At 33.0% G+C, this 20,267-nt stretch overlaps 4 protein-coding genes, 1 non-coding gene and 1 pseudogene across 5 annotated transcripts; 3 read left to right on the top strand and 3 right to left on the bottom strand.

Annotated features, from left to right (window-relative positions):
• The first annotated feature begins 864 nt into the window (after positions 1–864).
• LOC123904678 lies at positions 865–2,027 on the top strand (annotated as a pseudogene).
• Positions 2,028–6,731: 4,704 nt separating this feature from the next.
• On the bottom strand, positions 6,732–7,865 carry LOC123907187 (glutathione S-transferase U25-like). The gene is made up of 2 exons (XM_045957342.1): positions 7,548–7,865; positions 6,732–7,070 (listed from the first exon to the last, which is right to left on the bottom strand). Exons 1-2 carry the CDS (start codon positions 7,863–7,865, stop codon positions 6,732–6,734), a joined length of 657 nt encoding a protein of 218 aa, XP_045813298.1.
• A 1,186-nt stretch (positions 7,866–9,051) lies between these two features.
• Positions 9,052–10,335, top strand: LOC123904677. Its single transcript, XM_045954311.1, has one exon. The coding sequence runs from the start codon at positions 9,052–9,054 to the stop codon at positions 10,333–10,335; it is 1,284 nt and encodes a 427-aa protein (XP_045810267.1).
• A 92-nt stretch (positions 10,336–10,427) lies between these two features.
• LOC123911895 lies at positions 10,428–10,588 on the top strand. The gene has a single exon (XR_006810768.1). It is a non-coding gene; the product is annotated as a U1 spliceosomal RNA (small nuclear RNA).
• Positions 10,589–11,617: 1,029 nt separating this feature from the next.
• LOC123907186 (probable WRKY transcription factor 47) lies at positions 11,618–14,720 on the bottom strand. The gene is made up of 5 exons (XM_045957341.1): positions 14,292–14,720; positions 13,925–14,020; positions 13,485–13,757; positions 13,246–13,374; positions 11,618–12,216 (listed from the first exon to the last, which is right to left on the bottom strand). Exons 1-5 carry the CDS (start codon positions 14,376–14,378, stop codon positions 11,716–11,718), a joined length of 1,086 nt encoding a protein of 361 aa, XP_045813297.1. The 5' UTR covers positions 14,379–14,720; the 3' UTR covers positions 11,618–11,715.
• A 2,012-nt stretch (positions 14,721–16,732) lies between these two features.
• Positions 16,733–19,938, bottom strand: LOC123907185 (guanosine deaminase). The gene is made up of 5 exons (XM_045957340.1): positions 19,792–19,938; positions 19,362–19,421; positions 18,325–18,515; positions 17,220–17,324; positions 16,733–17,129 (listed from the first exon to the last, which is right to left on the bottom strand). Exons 1-5 carry the CDS (start codon positions 19,805–19,807, stop codon positions 16,941–16,943), a joined length of 561 nt encoding a protein of 186 aa, XP_045813296.1. The 5' UTR covers positions 19,808–19,938; the 3' UTR covers positions 16,733–16,940.
• Between the last annotated feature and the right edge of the window lie 329 nt (positions 19,939–20,267).

The raw sequence follows: 20,267 nt of genomic DNA, 5'->3' as shown, positions 1-20,267 counted from the left end.
AATATGCTGGATATGATTGATTTGCACTTTGCTAGTTCATGCTCTTAAGATCATGAATTCGCTGAATCAATGTAGGAATATTTTCGTTAATGTTGCATTTTCCTTTAATTTAATCATGTCCACTAGCACTTTTAAGTCATTGTTCACTCGAAAATGAGTAATCTCCTATCTCCGAGCCATGTTCATACCAATATACATATACCTCGCACCTTAATTTTTTTTTTTGAATAAGCTAAATTAGTGCACCGAAATTAACATCAGAGAAAATCGAATCTGAGACATTAATTTCTTTTACTTACAAAGTAGCTTGGAGAATCAACTCAACGGATCAACACAAGTTAAAAGTTAAAGTATAAATAAATCGAATGATCATATTAAATAGTGCTCTCAGGACACTAGTTAAATATACTACCAAAAAAGAAAATAAAAAGATAAAATTAATAATAAATATGACTTTTTATATCTTTAATATGTTAAATATACAAATTTCAACATAAAATTATGCTTGTTTTCAAAAAAAAAAACATAAAATTATGCTTAACCGGTGTCCGAAGCATTTTCCATCATCATCCTAACCAATAGGTCACTTGGATGAGTAGGATGTAGCCATGTCATTGATTCCCAGTTCCCACCATTTTTTCCTATTCACATTTCCCCATTTGTTACAGTCCTTCACTTTATTTGTACGGTCCTTCACTTTATTTCTAGGGTTACCGTTATCACTGCCCACAAACGGAGCCACTTCCCCCTCCATCAATGCCATTCCGATGAATCCCTTTCAACCTTCACCGGAAGCATGTCACTGTTGCGGCGCAACCCCAACCACACCTCTCTTCATCCACACAATTTGCTACAGAACAATAAACCGTCGTTTCTGCACAAATTGCGTTCTCAAACAACAACAAGGCACTTTTTGCCCTATCTGCTTCGAACTCTTCGACGATTCATTCATCCCTAATCTTCACCTCATGTGTATCCGATGTCCTTCAATTGCTCACAGATCGTGCGTTCTTCCTTCCTCGACTCCCGATTTCGCTTTCCTTTGTCCTCCTTGCGCCGATCCTAATTTCTCTTACTTCAAAATCGATCGGAGAACTATCGATTTTCATGCTAATAAGGTACTCGCTGCTGCTGCTCAGATTTCTGCTAATACTTTGACTAGAGCGGCTACTGCGATTCGGTTGGATGCTGAGAGACGAGCTATGATTGCGGTTGGAGCTAGGAAGAGAGCTGTGGAAGCGCTGGAGCTTTTTGCCGATTTGGTTGCTAAGGAGCAAGAAGCGGCTTCAATTTCGTCGGAGCAGGAGGATAATTCCGGTACTCAGAATTCTGAATCTGAATCATCAGATTAATTTGTTATAGTCTTTGTTATTGAAACCTAGAATTGAATTTAGGTTATTGAATTCGTTATATTGTTGTGACTGAGTTAAATTCCCTGATCTGTTTGTGGCGGGTTTTGGTTTTTGATTAGGATTAGTTGTTGATTAGGTTGATTGCATTATTTGAATATTTATGTTTGTTATAAAATTACAGTTGTTTTTGTAGGATTAGTTGATTATCAGGTTGATTGCATCATTCAAATATTGTTGTAGCTTTTAATAAAAATACCCTTGTTTTTTGTCATTCCGTGTTCAAATGCAGTCGTTCACATGTTATAATCTATCTTGCACAGATAACTTGTTAGATTATTAATAAATCTAGGGCACAACTACCTTAATATAGATTTTTAAAATGCACATTAAGAAGAAAATAAAATTGTATATAAACATGGTCTTACTATGAAACTGTCTGTGAAGATCACCCTATAACGGTGTCAATCTCATTATTTATTTCTCAACCATTTCTGCAAAAACAGTCACAAATCTCCCACATTTTAGTTTTACCCTTGTTATTACAACCCTTGGTCTTTATTGAGAGGTGGCAAAGATTTCTATATATAATACAGCATACCATTGTGCTCTAACGTCATAGGCAGAGAAGGTTTATAGTTTTTGGACAAATTATACTCAAGTTATGCTCAAACAGTACCCAAGCTGTAAATAAAGAGTATTCAAAGCATACTCGATTGCTTTTTTGAAAAATTATTTCACGTACTGGGTATGTGTATGTCCCCAAAATTAGAGTACCGGCTTTAGAGGTCATCATGTTTTTGCAACAATCAATCAGTTTAGAACTGAATTATATGTCAATTAAGAGCTTGGGTCGTGTTGGATGAACCCCTGCTCTTTCTTGAGAGGTGGCAAAGATTTGTATCCTGGTTGATTCAATATCTGTTTGACAATACCTGTGACCAATAATTTTGCTGCTGGTTGCAGAACTACATAAAATTTTCTACATACTTATTTTTTGCCATGAACTCTTGTTGTGTAGAATGGTAGAAGACGGTATCCGTTTTCTGTACTTTTTCAATGCAAATGAATTAGCAATTTATGTAGGAATCAACAACAAATCTTTACTGATTCACTACTTAATATGAGTCAGAGAAGGGAAGAATGAGAAACCGTGTACAATCTTCAAGGAAAATTCAAGAGTCCTTGAATATTATTCTCCTATTCACTACTGTCAACTTTCTTTCTCCCTTTCATCCCTCAGTTCCCTTCTCATATTTCATCCCTCTCCTAACTGTCATAAAAGCATGCGACTAAAGAACTATTAAACCCTTTTTACAAATGATACAACTAATTGTTATACCTTGCTGCCCTTCCTATTCCTCCTAATATACACCTTTTTTATCAATGGCCCCATATCAAAGATAATCCAGATAAGTAGGAGCAAGGGAGTTATATGCTTGACACCAGTGTTATCAAATATTCTTTCTTGCCTGTCAGTGATGGAAAGTGTCTTATAACTCTGTCCTGTATCACAGCTTCAACCGAATAAACTCTGTTATATGTTGGCAAAATGGAAGCCAGGACAAAACATACAATCTCAGTAATTATATAACCATTCTTTTGTCTGATGAACAGATTCACTCACCTATTTTCAATAGATACAGTATGTTATGCTGTAATGTTTGTCGCTATCGAAACATATCTCCAGTTTCTGTCTCTCAATCTCAAATTACTGTTATGTGTATGACAGAAATTCAACTAAGCTGCACAACATCATGAAAGAACTATCTTTTATCTTTTTTTTGCTGTCCCAAATTCGTAGCTTGATACCATTGGCCAATTAGCTTAGTGGGGTTCAGCTTACTTTGCAAGACACCTTGTGAGATGTTCTGCCCCTAGTGGGTGCAGATGTTCACAATCCCTGGTGGACTTGTGGACTTAGCTCACTGTTCTTTTCTTTCTCTCATTTCTTTTCAATTTGAATTGGTTTTTACTCTTTCCTTATCTATGAGCGAACATTCCCTGCTTTCCCTGACATTCTATTTCATTTTTCAACTCTCATTTTGAATTTTCACTATTCATTGACAAGAGTAAACTGTCTGCAAATCACTTCACCGTCCCAGCAGCTTTTGTTTCTTGAGCTTTCTGGGACACTCTTGCTCTTATCTGACTGGCACTACTGGATTACCGGTTATGCGCATTTGGGATGAAGGACTGAATTTCTCTTGTTCAAAAAGAAAACGGTTATCAGTTACAAGTACGAAGAGGGGGACTTGACCAACAAGAGACCTCTTCTCCTTCGAACGAACCTTGTTCACTTGAAAATCTGGGTTCCCATCCAGAATGAAAAACTCTAAGTGAGTCTGTCATTGTTGTTCAATACATTGATGAGGTCTGGAAGGATAAATCTCCCTCATGGCCTTCTGCTCCTTACTTGAGAGAGCGCAAGTCAGATGTTGGGCTGACTATTTGTCAAGAAGGTAACTTTCTATGCCTTATAACTGTTATTATTACTTCTAATTATATTCCATTTAACATTGATTCTGATCTTTTAATGCAAACTATAATACGGCTGATGCATACGAAAAGAGCAGAGGAGATAGGTGGCATGAACTTCCGACACAGTAACACTATTGTTTTTAGTTCTTAATTAGTAAAGGATGGCTGATAATGTTTGCAATACCATTTTGTAATAGATTGAAGCCACCCAGCATTACTTTATTTTGGTTTTAACATATGAATGATGCTACAGCCGAGATATGGTCTACAAAAGGAGAAAAGAAAGAAGTGGCCATGAAGGGATTCATTGAGGTCCTTACATTGTTGGAGAGGCAGCTATAAGCGACCAAGCCTAATTTTGATGGAGATTGTGGCACTTGTTCCCATCTTGAGTTTCAAGCATGTGGAACTTTTGAACCTCGATGTAGAGGCTGAGTGACCCATGTTTTATTGCATGGCCCAAGAAATGCATGCACACAACAAAGCATTTCTAACTTCTAAGCATCCTCATAACCGGCATGAGTTCTATGACCTCGTTTACAAGAGTTCAGTTCCTCCTTCTCGCAATTAGAATCTAACTCCAAACCACTCAACTGGAAGTCTATTTTACATTGAAGAGTCATGTCCGATTCATTTCCCTTACCAGTCGGGACATCTGTGCTCCTGGCTTCCCTCAAAGTTGCTCTAGCTGACTATTGTTTTTAGTCTTTTACATTGTTTGTTTGTGTTGAGATACCGGCTTGAACATATATATGGCCAAAATAATAATACTCTGAGCAATTTTCAACCTTTTTAGCTAGTTTTTTAAGTAGAGTTAAGCTAAGTCCAAATTCTATCTGGCACTGTGCTGCGTGTGAAGGACGTTTATGTTGAACATCATTCTTCAAGAACACTTTTATTGAAACGGTGAATAAAATGTGTTCAAACCTCAAAGTTTGTCTACTGTGGATACTGTAACATCCCAAATTTTTGGTACGTTAATTAACCAAATTTTAACCAAAATGATGAACCATTTTTTTAAAAGAATAAAATAAACTCATAATGCTAAATATTTAGTATTATTTAGTATTATAATAATAGATTTCTCCAAATTAATAATTTAGAGTAATGTAATTTCAAAAGATTGAATTTCTCTTTAACTCAAAATAAATTTCTAAACCAAGACTATTGGCCTTTTACTACTCAAACACTCAATCTATAGATGGTCATAACTCCGGATGCTTGTGAGAATCTCTCTCGACAAGACTAGCACTGATGTCCACGAATTTCGGAGCCTCAACTACATGTCACCACGTTTCTGCTGCGCAACTCTGATCTACTGATTTAGTAACCTGACCAAATTTATACATGAGGGTCGCTCCAAAACATAGGAAAACATCAATTAAGCATGCATATATACATATGGAAAACTCATAAATTACCAACAATAAAATAAGTAGTTATTAATCACTTACCACACAACGCCATAGTTACATTCTCCAATGTTTCACCAAATCCTAAAGGTTAGTCTACATGTCATTCTAATGCACCTTATATGATCCGGATATCACCGCTCCGCAGAGTAATTTGTCCCACCATTGGACAGTGTCCCACCGTTGGACACAATACCCCACCATTGGGTATTATGGTTCGGTACCCCACCGTTGGGTATTATTCCAAACCACACCAAAAAGGAAATGAACCCCCTATCACCGCTAAGTTAGTCACACCAAAAAAATTACTCCGCCGAGCAATTAATCAAAACAGTCTTGTTCTAACACCGGTTTAGAGACAAGACCTCTCCAATGATAACCCCAATCACCAACCAAAGACACCGTTGTTAACCCAAATCACCAAATCAGAAGACATAATAAATCACGTTAACAACAAGGAAATAAACTATGCATCACAAAAATTCATATATCATTTACGCACATCATAAAGATCACATAAGCATATGTATAATTAAAATAAACAAGCAACGGAGGACCCTCTAACCTTAATAGCAGCAACTCATAATCAACACATGCTCCACTATAAGCTCACACTTGGTGACAAAACCTATTTACTAATTCTTAGTTGACCTTCCGCTCGTCCTCCTTTCGCCATTAAGTCTCTAATTTTATAGTTTCACCGTCTCTAAATTTTCTCTCTATTTTCTAAGCGTAATAGAACCAGTAAGGGAAAGAATAATACAAGGGAGAGAGAACCGATGGTTACTTAAATAGGTGATAATCCTCCCACTAACTTTTTCCTAAATAAATGGTATTATACTACATAGTGGAAAGTGGTATTGTGATCATGTAAATAGGGGAAAAGAAGTTACAATTTATTTTCAAAACATAAAATCTTATTTTCTTCAGCCGTGTACCTATATATGTTTCATGTCTACCCATACTATATCAATTTTTAATATTAAAAATTAAACAAGAAGTAATATGTTTGTGTGGTTTCTATCTTCACGTTGGAGTACAGATATAGGGATTGATTCTTAGTTTTTGTTAGCTAAATATACTACTTACTAGTAAATCCTTAACCCATTATATATGCTCCACATATTATTTTTTTACTATCGATACATGTAATTTATTTTTCCTTCTAATTAAAACAAATACATTAGACCATATTATAAAATAATATTCTAACCCAATAAATTATAAAATATAATAATTTAATTTCGACAACGATAAAATATTTCAAAATAAAATCCGTGTAAAATATCGGGGTGTTACAGATACAAACACATTATTAGAAACACAAAATGAAAAAATAAAACTCAATTTTATTCAAATCAGCAAAACCAAATCCAGACAAGTTCAACTAACAACATAATTTTTATTAAGAAACTTTTAATTTCACATATCCTCTGATTTATTTAGCTTAACACAAAATCACAAACTCCTAAGTTCTACATTCTGTGTCTTAGTCTACTCCAATTTTCTTCCTGTACATCATAACAAACTCATAGACATCCTTTTCGTCAGAGACGAATTTGGACACACTTTGTCTCTCCAAACATCTCTTTCCCCATGCAATGAGTTTTGGGCAGTCTAAGTTCATTTTGCCAACTGCCTCATAAGTAGAAAACCACTTATAAAAAGGAATGAAAGCAATGTCAAGAAACCCAAATGTGTCACCCCCAAAATATGGCTTGTCCCCAAGAACCTCCTCCAATGTCTTCAAATTCTCTACTAACTCTTTCTTTTCTTTCTCATGTTCATCCACCTTTCCAGTCCATATCTTCTTTGCAACTTCATGTACCTGCATTATTTATACATATAATTGATGTCAACATAATCCTTGTAATTTGGCTCACACAAACAGTTATGCGCGATTTGGTTTAGGGTTATGTGCAGTCACACACATCTCAACCGTCCGATTGAGATTGAATGATTCTCGATTTCAACTTTAAATGTTTTACAAAATATCAAAATCTGTTTTAAAATCTGAATCGTTTGATCACTCGTGATGCATGTGTGACTGACTGCGTGCATATACACATTGCACCGAATCTAAATTCGTGCAATTGTGAATGTGACTATGACATAAACTTTTTTTTATGTATCTACAACTATAACGTGATTGCAATTGTGACACGTCATTTACATTTCCTATAATACCATAGTCAAAATATTTTGACTAAATTTTATTTATCTTTCAACCGAACTCCTCTTTCTCCGAAAACCGAACGTTAACACAAGGAAGAAAAAAAATGTAAGTATGAAAATTTAAACTGACTTTGTTATCAAAAAAATCAGCCCAGAATCTGGCTTGAGCTCTCTGATAAGGATCAGTGGGCAACAATGGAGCTTGATCCTTCCAGACCTCATCAATGTACTCAACAATAATGAGGGATTCACAAATGGGCTTCCCATTATGAATCAGGACTGGGATTTTCTTGTGAACTGGATTCATTTGCAGAAGCAGTGGACTCTTGGTGTTGACAAGATCCTCTTCCTTGTACTCATACTTGACACCTTTCTCTGCCAATGCAATCCTAACTCTTATCTCAAACATACTCAGATGAAAACCCAACAATACTACCTCATCCTCCATTGTCAAATGACTCCACACTGAATCAAGAGGTAGAGTATATTTGAATTTATAGCAATAACATTCAAGTCATATTTAATGTTAAAAACTTTTCTTTTGTTGACACTTTTAGTCAAAAGAAAATCATTTATTAACACTTGTGTTATAAACATAATAGAAAGTTTTTGAAAATAAAATCTGAATCAATTAAAAATATTTTAGAAAGGTAACCCAAAAATAAAATAAAAATATTTTTGAAATATTAATATTATTAAATCTTTCTTTAAAAGGAATATTATTAAGTATTTGAATTTTAAAAAATATTCAATTCAAACCCTCATTAATGTTTTCAACTTTTTTTTTTTGGTACAAATGTTTTCAACTTTTAATATGTTCTACTTGTATTTATGGTAATTTTTTTTACTAATATTTATGGTAATATTAAATACACTATTACTTATTAATTAGATACTATAGTAAAACTACTACTTATCTCTTTCATTATACAGTTTTTTATATAATTTATATGGTATAAAATTGTTAAATTGTTCGATTGTTGTAGGATGGATTTATTTTATAAAAAATATATTTATTTCTTTTAAATAGATAAAAGCATTAAATAATAAGCAATGAGTTGATCGAAGTGGGTTGAGATTTTGACCTCTTAAGCAGGTTGTTAGAGGTTCGATCTCTAACTTCTACACGTATAAAAAAAAAGTTCAGATGAAAAGAAGAATTCACCTTATATCTCTCAGTGGGCATAGGTTTCACCACAAATTCATATAAAAACTTGATACATGTGACATGGTAAAGAATGTTAATTCTAGGGGCAGACTAGCCAGCAAAATCAAGTAGAACATTCTTGTTTTTTTCACTTTTAAATTGAAATTCAATTGACCAAATGTTTTTATTTGTACAAACTGGGTCCTGACTCATTAAACTCTTAATTTCAACAAAGAGAAAATATATATACTATACTTTTTGTTTGATTTGGCAAATGAAAGTTGAAAAAGTGTGAAGAAGCTTATGTTGTATTGTTCAAATGCTGATTAATTCATAGACATATATACTTGGCTTTCAAAGTTGATATATTGACTAGTTCCTAGTACACATTTGATAGAGAATTAAGAAAGTATATATAAAGAGAAACATTTATTCATAAGCAACTACATATATCTCAAATAATCTCTTAGCAGAATTGATTATCAACATGGAAAATTTATCAGATGACTTGTTGATAGAGATATGGAGTCGTGTTCCATCCAAGACAGCAGTGAGAGGCAAATCCATTTCAAAGCGTTTCTTAGCTTTAATCTCACAACTCCAATTTATTCAACGATCCATTCTCCATCACCATAACCTGCTCCAACACATGAAAGAAGATGAAAACCAACAGAAAGAATGGAAATTCAATTTTATCTCGAAGCGTAAACTTCTCATTTCTTTCTTCCCTAATCTCAATCTTTCTACTCCTCAAAACCAAGTTTCCTTCAGTTTTCTCGGCCGAAAATTTGATCCTAAACTCGACAACATAACACTAAAGAAATCTGTCTTATATTCAAGAATCGTTGGATTTTCCAACGGCTTGTTTCTCTGCAAGAAAACTACACGTGGTAGAGTCTACCATGTTTGCAACATCCTCACAAAAGATTATATCAAACTTCCACTCCCTCCACCACCGTTAACTGGTCACAATAAACGCGACCGTGTATCCGAAGGCTTTGTCTGTGAACCTTATTATCACATTGAAGAAAACACAAATAAGGTCACTTTAAACAATCACAGGTTCAGGATAGTCCGGTTTCCTCGCTTTGAAGGAACAATTAATGAGATTCTTTGGGGTATAACAAAGTCAGAATTTGAAATGGTGATTTACTCATCAGAAACAGGAAAATGGAACAAAAAAACCGTGTCCTGCCCGAACGGTTTTACACAATCCACCATTTTGCTACCGGCATTTGCACATAAAGGAATATTGTATTTCATCGGAGAAACTAGTATTCTTATGTATGACCCTTTCAACAATGATGAAAAATGTAACATCATTACTTTTCCTAGTGACACATCTAAAAATGCCATTTTATTTAATGGCCACATTGGTGTATGTTGTGGAACAATTCGAATAGCGAGTTTTTGTACTATTCGATGCTACGTAAATGTGTGGGAATTGGAAAATTCGGAATCGGAATATAGTTGGTGTTTATTGCACATGACAAAATTCCCTCCCATATTTGTGAAAGATTGTATTGTGGATGAGTTATTGATAACAGGAGGAAGAGGTGAAATTGTTGATATGGGGACTCAAGTTAGAGCTTTTCATCCTTATGATAGTGATGTTGTGTTCTTACAACGTGCGCATAGAATTTTTGTTGGAAATTTGAAGATGAATAAGATTGAAGGTGTTGGTTATGGGATTCATGGGTTTCAATCTTTGCAAATGGTTTCACTTGATTTTCCATCGTGGCCAACACCAATTCCATCAATAGAAGTATAGTTTTGTGTTTGAAACGAGTCCCACATCGGGGAGATTGAGTGAAAGAGTGAGTGATGATGGTTATAAAAAGAAAGGGTGTGGCAATGGATTACATACTTACCTGGATGGGGTCAATGGGTGATCAAGAAGGCCCATGGCCTAGGAAGGTGACCTCCATTGCACTTAGGAGGGGTGCCTTTCTAAGGTCTACCCAAGTGGTGGAGCCTACATCATAATTTGTTGCTGTGGGGGCCTGCGTTCGCGCGGCCCCTTCCAATAGTAGTTCAATTTTTTTTTGGGCTTTTGGGTTTTATGGCCCTTTCTTGATTTTTCCCTCTTTTGGGCCTTTTGTTTTTTGGCCCATGTATCTTATATTAATTCAACATGTAGAATAAATGAGGTTAAAATTCATTATATTTTAAAATAAATAAATAGGCATATCCCATACATAGCTATGAATATCGCAAATATTAAAAATGTGTACTCATTCTTTATTTAAAGTAAAATTATAGTGAAGGACACTTCCTTTTCTTAAATTTATTTACATCTCCACTGCTATAACTTAAAAAATTAACAAAATAAAATAGAAGTGTTAGAAGGAGCAACATATACTAGTACTTTATAACACCATCTTTTTTATATAAGGCCAACATACTTTTTTTTTTATTAAAATTATATATGACTCATAAAATGATGTGGTTTTCATGAATCTTAAGCAATAAAAGAAAATGGACTAAAAAATATGTTAAGAGTATGTTGTTAACATTTTATTTTTTTGTCTAAATTATGTTTGTTATTTTAACTTGTTAATATGTGAGACTCTGCAAGTGAATAAATGTGATGAAAAGAAGATGAAATAATGGATTTATGAAAATATCTCTTTTAACATTTTCATTTATTAAAGAAAAACACTTGTGTTCACTTCAAAAGTCTATCATCTTTTGATGAATCAAAATCCTCTCCATTTGTTTATATCTCTTTATTTTTGCAATTATTAAAGTTTTGAGAATATAAATACAATTATGTGATATTTAGTGGATCGAAATACTTAAGATATATTCTAAAACCTATTAAAACTAGGAAAATGTTAACATGTGTTTTAAGGGCACACATTAACATCACCCTTAAAACCACATAGTAATAAAGAGAAAAAAGTTAGAAAATAAATGGAGAGATCCTAACTCGTCTTTGATAGCCAATTAAAATCAACACAAATTTTAAAAGATAAAACAAAAATACATTAAAAACAATTCCAATTTCTTAATGCCTATGTTACATATTGATATCATTTACAAGAACCAAGTGTGTCTACTCAAGATACATTAAAACATATTCCAATTTCTTAATTTATTGACAATAGGTTATAACCAACTCTAAATTAACTAATCTATATATGCTGCATCACTGTTGCAATACAACTCCAGGGAGTGAAGAAACAGCTGCATCTAATGCTGCCTTAATAGAAGGATCCTTGACTATAGCTGCAACCACACCATCAATCAAGCTAAGGTTTTTCTCTGAGGGTATCATGGTTGAAATCTTAGAAGACAAACTCAATCCCTCATTAGATTGTTGAGTGTAACCATGCAAGGTTTGGTAATTGAGGTAGTTTGAAGAAATAGGTGTTTGGAATTTGAAGAAGTTAGTAGAGGGTTGAGTTAAGTCCAATGTTATAGTAGGACATGATGATGCAGATGAATATAAAGTAGTCAAGCTAGTGGAGGCAGAGGAAGAGAAGAGTCCTGAATTTGACATAGTGGTTGAAGTTGAACCTGAAAGAAACATGCTCAATGCTGCTGATGTTGTATTTGCCATTAACTTTGCTGCTTGTGGAAGTGAATGATTGTGATTCCCCTCATAGGTTGTGATGAATACAGTCTCATCTACACAACACCTTTGAACCTGCAGTTACAAACTAATTATCTTATGCTAGATAATATATCCTAAACGGTTGCAATTTGATATTTCACAGACAAAAAAATCTCACGAGTATTTTGTGAAACATTTTAAGAGTTCAATTTCTGCAAGACACTTTCAAGCCATGTAACATCACACAAGAGTTTATACAAAATCATATACTAATAACCTATAATTTTATTTGAGGCCCTCGTTTTTAAGAGGCCCTATGCCATGGTTCATGTTGCACATGGACTTGGGCCGCCCCTGAGGTTTGAATATCAAATTTCTTCAAAATGTCACACAAAAAGAACTACTATCTCGAAGACACTCATTAGCAAGAACCTTAAAAATATGATGGTAAAAATATAGTTAGTGTAGTTGAAAATATGAAAAAGTTATATAAAAAGGACAATGAATAATTTCAAGAGACCGTATATTTAAAGATAGATCTTCATAGAGCTAAGCTCGACTATCTTTGAGGAACGTTGAAAGATTGACACCATTTCTAGTTGAGTCATGAAGGAAATATTAACACTCAAACTTCATTACAGTGAACTAAGAACAATGACACGGACAACACTTCTTCACCTAAAATTTTAAAGTATTCGGTATATGAATCTACTCATTTATTGTTGAATATCAATTTTGTTGTCGAATGTGAGACTTAGTCACACCTGCACACCCTAACAATCGGCCTTTCAGTTGTGACTCAAATACAAAATTCAATACTCGCTATCACGCCTTAGCGTAGACATTGATCCAATTTCAACACGTTACAGAATCTGGAGGCCAAGAGTCGCAATGGACAAATGATCAAGGACCCCAAGAGCTAGAGATGCACATATCCACACAAAATTTTAAAATATTAGACAATATATGTGTTAATGGGTCATCTCTCTTATATATTCAAACTTATTAACAGTAGTCGGTACGAAACTAACCACTTGGATAGTTGGATAGTGACCCTTGAACCTAAAATCAATATAAAATTTGTATAAACTCAAGGAGTCCACAAAAGTGGAATTAAATTACCTGCTTACGGACGGGACATGGTGTTGTTGTTCCCAATCCCATATTGCAACGGTAATAGGCCCGTGGACAGTGGGGATTAACCTTTGATATCTTTTGTCCATACTTTCTCCATCTACACCCATCACTCATCTAATCACAAACAAATCACTTAATTAATTAGTGCTAATCCACAATCATTCATTCATTCATTTACATATATACAATACATAAAAAGATATATAGAACATATATATTCATACCAATGAGAAATCTGAACGTGCCCTAATGGAAACTCTAGCTTTTTTTCTACAAGAAGCTAATTCAGATGCTATTGCTCCATCCTCCTCTTTTAATATTTTTGCTTCTTCTTTATTGATTTCATTAGGTGATGTAGACAGTTGTTGTTGCTGCTGCATGGCTATTAAGAATTGAGTTTGAAGAAGTGCATAGTGTTGACTTACTTGATTTAACATACATCTTAAAATTTGATTTTCCTTCTTCACCTCCTCTACCTTACTTTCCAGCCACCCCAACTGAATTAAGTCAACTCAAAAAATCTTGGTCAGGGACATCAAATTATCAATTTAAGTTAATTTTTTTAGTAAACCAATATCGATCCGCGCATAACTGCAGAGACGAATCCTCGAAATAACTGAGATCCATTTAAGTTATGAAAGATTGATACTGAGTACCGACTTACTTTGAGTTCGGGGATAAGGTGGTCTTGATTCTGAGGAGTGATCTCTTCTAAGTTATTATTCAGACTCAAACTCAGACCACTACATCCAATTCCTACCTACACAATTAATTCCACCACTAAATTACTCAAAAGCAATAAAAATATATAATACAAGCTTCAAATATATAACTGCAATAATTTTATTGTTAGCTACTATATATATAACTTTGAGAGGCAAAGATAATTTAGAAACAAAAAAAAAAACAGGATCAAAATATATAGGTAGATTTGTCAAAAAAAAAAAAAAAATATATAGGTAGAGAGTGTCAGTTAGCTAGGAAGCAGTGAATGATTAATATTAATATGGGATTGGTGGAAATTATCTCACAGTATTTTTAATGGAAGCATGTGTATTTTCATCATATAGCCTTTCCTGAACTTGTAGGAATTTTTGAAGTGCAACTTTGCCTTCCATTTTTGTAGCAACAACATATGAATGATGGATGCAGCCTTCCTATCCAAGCATATAAAGAGTGTGTACAAGGACTCAATTTCTTATCCAAAAGAGGTTGACCTGGTGGTGCCGGTTTAGGATCTCAGAGTGTGCTCCTCTCTAAATGTCAAGTTCAAATTCTCTTGATGTCAAATTCTCTTTGCTAGTGGACGGTGAAATTGATCTCAAGATTAATCGATTCTTCAATTAGATACCGAGTTTCTAATAAAAAATAGTCTCTGTCAAGTATAAGTCGTTTACTTGTTATCAAAAAATTCAATTTCCACATAAGATATTAAAAATCATCTAGCTAGTTCAATTAGTGGTATACTAGAGACTAGAAACAAAGGATATATAGCGACTAGAGGGGAAGACGCTACCAAGAAATAAAATAAAATTAGTTTTAGATCATGATTATTAAATATATTGAATATGAAAGGTATATTATATATTATATACTACTCTGATTAAATGAGATCATATATAAATGTTGACTAGAGAGATTTGTTTTTGTCAAAAAAAAAAGAAATAAAAGAGAGATTTGATTTTGGTTGTACAAATAAGGCCTTAAAACTTGTAATTTAAGTAGGCTAAGCAAGATTATATAATTAAATAAAAGTGTGTGACTATAGTACTAGTACTACACTAAATGACTAACTATTGGAACATTTTCATTAGATATTTCTTTTTTGACAAGCACAAATATTTTCGTTTTAGACAAATGTCTAGTGAACACGTCCATATATGTTTCTCAATTCTTGTAGGTTGTTGAGCCATGCATCAATTGTCTTCATCAGATTTAATTATATAAAAAGCAATTCATTAATCTTTTAAGTCAACCATTGAAGTTGCTACCATCCAACTGCACAGTGGACCAACATAATCAAAGGGTAGACTTCATTCGTTTCCTTTCATCCCATGCAAAGGACAATAAAAGAGAAGAAGACAATACTAAATATTTCACTTAGAGAATACATTTTCACTACAACTTAAAAAACTTTAGGAACCGGATAAACTAGGAGGCAAGGGGCCGGACAAAAGCAGAAAGTTTGTCCCTCACTAAACTACGTCACAACTTTTTGTCCCAAGTACAAGTTGTCTAAAATATCAAAATATCATCCAAATATTGTATAAGACAAAATATTGTTTAATATCATAAAAGTTTATTTTGTGTTGTTTTATTATATGTTGCGTTGTTTTTTTTAACTGATTAAACGCACCCTTGAAACTTAAAAAAACTTTAAAAAAAGTGTATTGTTGGCTGATATGCCGGGTGTGTGAGTCTGAGTCTTGTAAACCACGAGATATCAAGTTAAATTGTTTTTACTATTTTCCTTTTAAAACAAAGATCTTTTTATTTTTACGAGATTGTTTACTTTATACTATTAAATAAATGGAGTATATAGAAAAGAAGGGAGATTATTATATTAAAACCATTGCTTGTAATATGCGGCAATGGCTTGGTAGTATTTCAAAAGAGAGTTTACTAATACTATTAATGATTAAAGGGACAAAAGAACATGGACTTGCTTCAAAGTCATAAATCTAATTTCAATCAATCTCAATGGAAAAGGAATAAATAACGGTGGTAAAGGAAAGCGGCGTTAGTGGCCACCTTCACATGAGACCAGACTGCTTCAACTTTGACTTTAGATTACAATACAATAACTTGACCAAGTCCTTCATGGGGAAACAAAATAGGGGAGAAATTAAAAGGAAAAATGTTGCTTTCAAAATCAAAGAATACAAAGTTGAAATTAAAAGAAAAATAGACTTTGAGATTAAAACAAATTTTAGATTCTTTAAATAACTAATGTATCTGATTCATATTATAAACCAGAAACATTAATTATTTAATAAATCTAAAAAATAAACTCGTGCTTATAATAGTGGCTATACTCTTGACCAAAAAAATAAAATAATGGCCATATAAAGAGTAAGAAAAAGAAAAATATTCTTAAAGAATCATTCTTGGTATAAAAATGTATCGCTTGCGTAAGTGGAGACAAAGTTGTGCAAGTATAACTTTTCAAAATAGAGTAAAAGACAAGGAAGAATAAGTTGATAAACGTGTATGTGTAGATTCTTCTTCATCAGCAGAGCAGAGTTGAATGTTCTTGTAGCAAATTCTAACACCAATAAAGTTAAATAATGAAATTTCAAGGTGCAGTAACTCAGAACAACCAAGCAAGTTTCCCCAATTTGTTACTAGAAGTAAAATCACAATTATAATGTACTAGTACAGAATCCACCTACATTATTTCAAATAAATGAGAACTCATCCTTGCATTAAAATCCCCTAAGAAATGTTTGTTTGAACATCATGAAAATGTAACTTCAGAAAAAACAAAAGGTTTCCATTTAACATCAGTGGAAATGACATGATAAAGAAGGGAAAGCATTTGGTATCTTCCAGTGTGAAAATGTGAATTAGAAAAGGTTGACAATCAGATAGCAATTATCTATCGACAATTACAATGATTCAAATTCAAATGAAGCCAATCATTTATGGCTAATTGTCCTTACATCTGAAAGAAAAAATTGTTAATACATTTGGAATTTTGCCTTTGTTTTCTCAAAAACCTCTTCAGCAATGATGGCCTCATTACCGTCAGCTCTTTTAATTTCCAACGATGCTTTCTGATAGAATCCAGTACCTCTCAATGCATCTGCAATAAAATCATCAAACCCAATAGCAATTGCTGCCTCTGCCTTAGCTCCATAGACCAATCTCTGTTTAAAAAAAATATTGTAACAAGTTAAGCTTGAAACAGTACAATGTTGATACAAATGAGAAACATAGAAAAAGCAGGTAATTCCAACCTTAATTCGGGAAAGGTGGATTGCCCCAAAGCACATAGGGCAAGGTTCACAAGAAGCATATATTTCACAATCTGAAAGTTCAATCTGCTTCAGCTTCTTACACGCCTGCAAATTGAAAACACTGCATCAATCATTTTTTAAAATTAACATTGCATAAAGTCCACGCATTGCAAATAGGCATAGGCATACAGTGTAAAACATATACAGTTTAGAGTGAAATACTGCAGCATTTTCATCCAATTCATATCTCGATACTAAATTTTAAACAGATAATGTATCCTATGGCAAGCATAGCCTCATATTATGTATCCTAAAATCATGTCAAATCTCTCGGTAGTATATATCTAATAAATTTAACAACAATTAACAGAGTTCTTGCCACTTTCCAGCAAGAGTTTACTGAAACTATAAGATACTAATGCCCACAAGATATGGATCATGTTCTACATGCATCAGATCTCAAAATTGGGTATCAAGAATCAAACCCTTTTTAATTATTCTTGCACAGATAAAACCTAAAATATGTCAAAAACCCTTATTAGATGAATGTCAAATTCAAACTGACCATTTCACATACAGTTTTTGTGAGAATAAAGGAGACAAGCAAAAATGATCTTAATTAGTAGCTAGACAGTTGCTCTCAAAAAGTTTAAACTAATAGAGTTGACCAAAGATTGAATGGAATCTTTAGTAGCAGTGTCTGTTACGTTGATGCCTTCAATCTTTCAATCGTGTCAGATCAAAGCTTTTTAAGTTCTTAATCCATAGAACTCTTAAGTCAAAATATTAAAATAGCTACCACAAACTGGGTTTTTTTGCATAGAATTCTCGGAAAACCTGCATCAATGGTTCTGTACATAAGCTTTCAATTTTTCAACCATGTCAGACCAAAGCTTTTAAGTTCCTAACATTTACATAAATTAAAATTGCTTTGAACGAATCAATTATAAAGTAAGGCAGGGTGTAACCATCCTGTGCAATAATGATGAATGTTATTTCAATCAAAAAACAGAAATGCAATACAGAACAAATACTTCCTTCCTAATAGAAAAATTACATTTTTCTATGTTGTATAAGAAAATTATTTGGCTATTTATAGTCTAACCTCTCTTATTGCTGTGACCTCTGCATGAGCAGTTGGATCAGTGTAGTTCAGAACCATGTTGTGACAACTAGCAACTACTTCATCATTGTGAACAATAACAGCACCAAAAGGGCCTCCGTCTCCACAATCTACTCCTTTATATGCTTCTTCGACTGCTCTTCTTAAAAATTTGTGGTCTCTATCTTGCACAGCTAATTAAGCAATGACAACAACAGAATACAATTGATAAGAGGCCATCCCAATACCAAGCAGATAAAACAAAAAACCCAATACCAAGCAGATAAAACAAAAAACTCCATATTGTTGTTTTTAAACCCTGAATCATAGACAGATAGATAGTACATGTCTTTTGCATATAAGGCCAATTGTTTACCAACTTGAATCCTAAGCTTCAGGATTGTATTAAATGAAATGACATGATATGAGTAAGACTCTTGAAACATGGTCATCAACATCTTACGATACATGTGAGTCGTATCTCGATTTGATTTAAAAAAAAAATTAAATCAAATTGAGATGAATTTATTATCTATTTTGAACATGAGTCCCATTTCAAGTCTCGATACATTGCAGTGAATCTCAATTTTTCCAAATGAATCACAATTCACAACCTAAACTTAGTGTAGTCAAACACTTAATTTTTCAATTTTGTATAGCCAAACACTTTTCATCCGTCATTTAATTTATGACACGAATCCTAATCATTTTGAGGTTAGTAGATGATATATTATATTATAATTATGCTATGTTGCTTATTTTTACTTAAAAATGACATATCTGTATTGGTAATGTATCTCATGATTCATAATAAGATTTGATCCACACAATTCAAAAATAGGTCTTCCGATTCATTATTCGAGTATAGATTTGATGACAATAATCTGAAATAACTAAACCTAACAACAGCATAATATCATTAAAAATCCAGGGCCTCAAATCTCAATGTATCAATCAATCAGCCAATTTCAATTTTAGTAAAAAAAATGAAAGAAAGAAAAAACGTTCAACAAGAAAGCTGATGCATGCCGAAGCATTACCTTCCTGGTGACCAGCAAATGCAGCAGCTACTGAAACGGTTCCATCCTTAGTTTCTAGAACTGGAATAATCAACAAGAAAAAAAAATCACAAAATTGTTCAGTTAGCTAGAAATTTCAAGGATCCAAATGAAGCAACACAAATCTTCAACAACTTTAATTACTTAATTAATCACTTCCATTACAAATTCAAAAAGATTTCACGGTATAATCAAGTTAAAGTGTTGCAAAAAATTTCTTCAGTAGAATTCGAAAATCAATTGAATTAGGTTAAACAAACAATTCAAAATGTGCGACAATTTCAAAATCAATGAAAAGCATTAGCGATAAAACCTGATCGTAATAATTATAGAATAGAAATCGCAAAAGATAATGAAATTGGAAATGGAATTCGGTTAAGGAAAAGTGAAATTGAAAGAACAGTGAAAATACCGTTAACTTCTTCCATTGGTCGGAATCGGAAAGGTCGTTGTTGGGTTAGAAAGAAAAGAAGAAGGATGAAGAGAATGGAGTCCACCAAAATATACTATTAATAATAACGCGGAATATCGTTAGTTACGCAAATAAATGTGTAAATAAATACTAATAAATATACATTATTCGTACACATCTTATCTTATCTTATTTGGATATATACCGATTTGTTGAGCTTTATATTATATTATTCTCTTCGATTTGATCCTCGAGATATTTCATTTTTTAAATTTATTGAATATAGACCAAAGTTATTATTTACTCAATGAATTTAAAAAGATGAAATGTCTTTTATAAAATAGATCGAATTTTTTTTTATAATGATAGCTCAGATTTATTAATTATTCAATTAATTTTAAAATTAATTTTTATTTATATTTATTTAAAACTGAAATGAATAATTAATTGGACATGTGATTTTAGATGCAAATGTG

The sequence above is a fragment of the Trifolium pratense genome, linkage group LG2 (assembly GCF_020283565.1).
Source record: "Trifolium pratense cultivar HEN17-A07 linkage group LG2, ARS_RC_1.1, whole genome shotgun sequence".
In the NCBI taxonomy this organism is placed as follows: domain Eukaryota; kingdom Viridiplantae; phylum Streptophyta; class Magnoliopsida; order Fabales; family Fabaceae; genus Trifolium; species Trifolium pratense.
Note: the sequence above shows the minus strand (reverse complement) of the source record. Positions and strands in the feature narration are given on the sequence as shown.

What these genes read in the sequence shown, in the direction of transcription:
- LOC123907187 (XM_045957342.1), bottom strand. Translation starts at nt 7,865, where the DNA reads ATGGAGGATGAGGTAGTATTGTTGGGTTTTCATCTGAGTATGTTTGAG. An exon ending in CTGATTTTTTTGATAACAAA is followed by an intron (nt 7,071 to 7,547) that starts GTCAGTTTAAAT and finishes TAAATAATGCAG; the next exon opens with GTACATGAAGTTGCAAAGAA.
- LOC123904677 (XM_045954311.1), top strand. Translation starts at nt 9,052, where the DNA reads ATGGAAAATTTATCAGATGACTTGTTGATAGAGATATGGAGTCGTGTT.
- LOC123907186 (XM_045957341.1), bottom strand. Translation starts at nt 14,378, where the DNA reads ATGGAAGGCAAAGTTGCACTTCAAAAATTCCTACAAGTTCAGGAAAGG. An exon ending in ACCTTATCCCCGAACTCAAA is followed by an intron (nt 13,758 to 13,924) that starts GTAAGTCGGTAC and finishes GACTTAATTCAG; the next exon opens with TTGGGGTGGCTGGAAAGTAA. An exon ending in CACGTTCAGATTTCTCATTG is followed by an intron (nt 13,375 to 13,484) that starts GTATGAATATAT and finishes GTTTGTGATTAG; the next exon opens with ATGAGTGATGGGTGTAGATG.
- LOC123907185 (XM_045957340.1), bottom strand. An exon ending in AGGTCACAGCAATAAGAGAG is followed by an intron (nt 17,325 to 18,324) that starts GTTAGACTATAA and finishes TTCAATTTGCAG; the next exon opens with GCGTGTAAGAAGCTGAAGCA. An exon ending in TCCACCTTTCCCGAATTAAG is followed by an intron (nt 17,130 to 17,219) that starts GTTGGAATTACC and finishes TTTTTTAAACAG; the next exon opens with AGATTGGTCTATGGAGCTAA.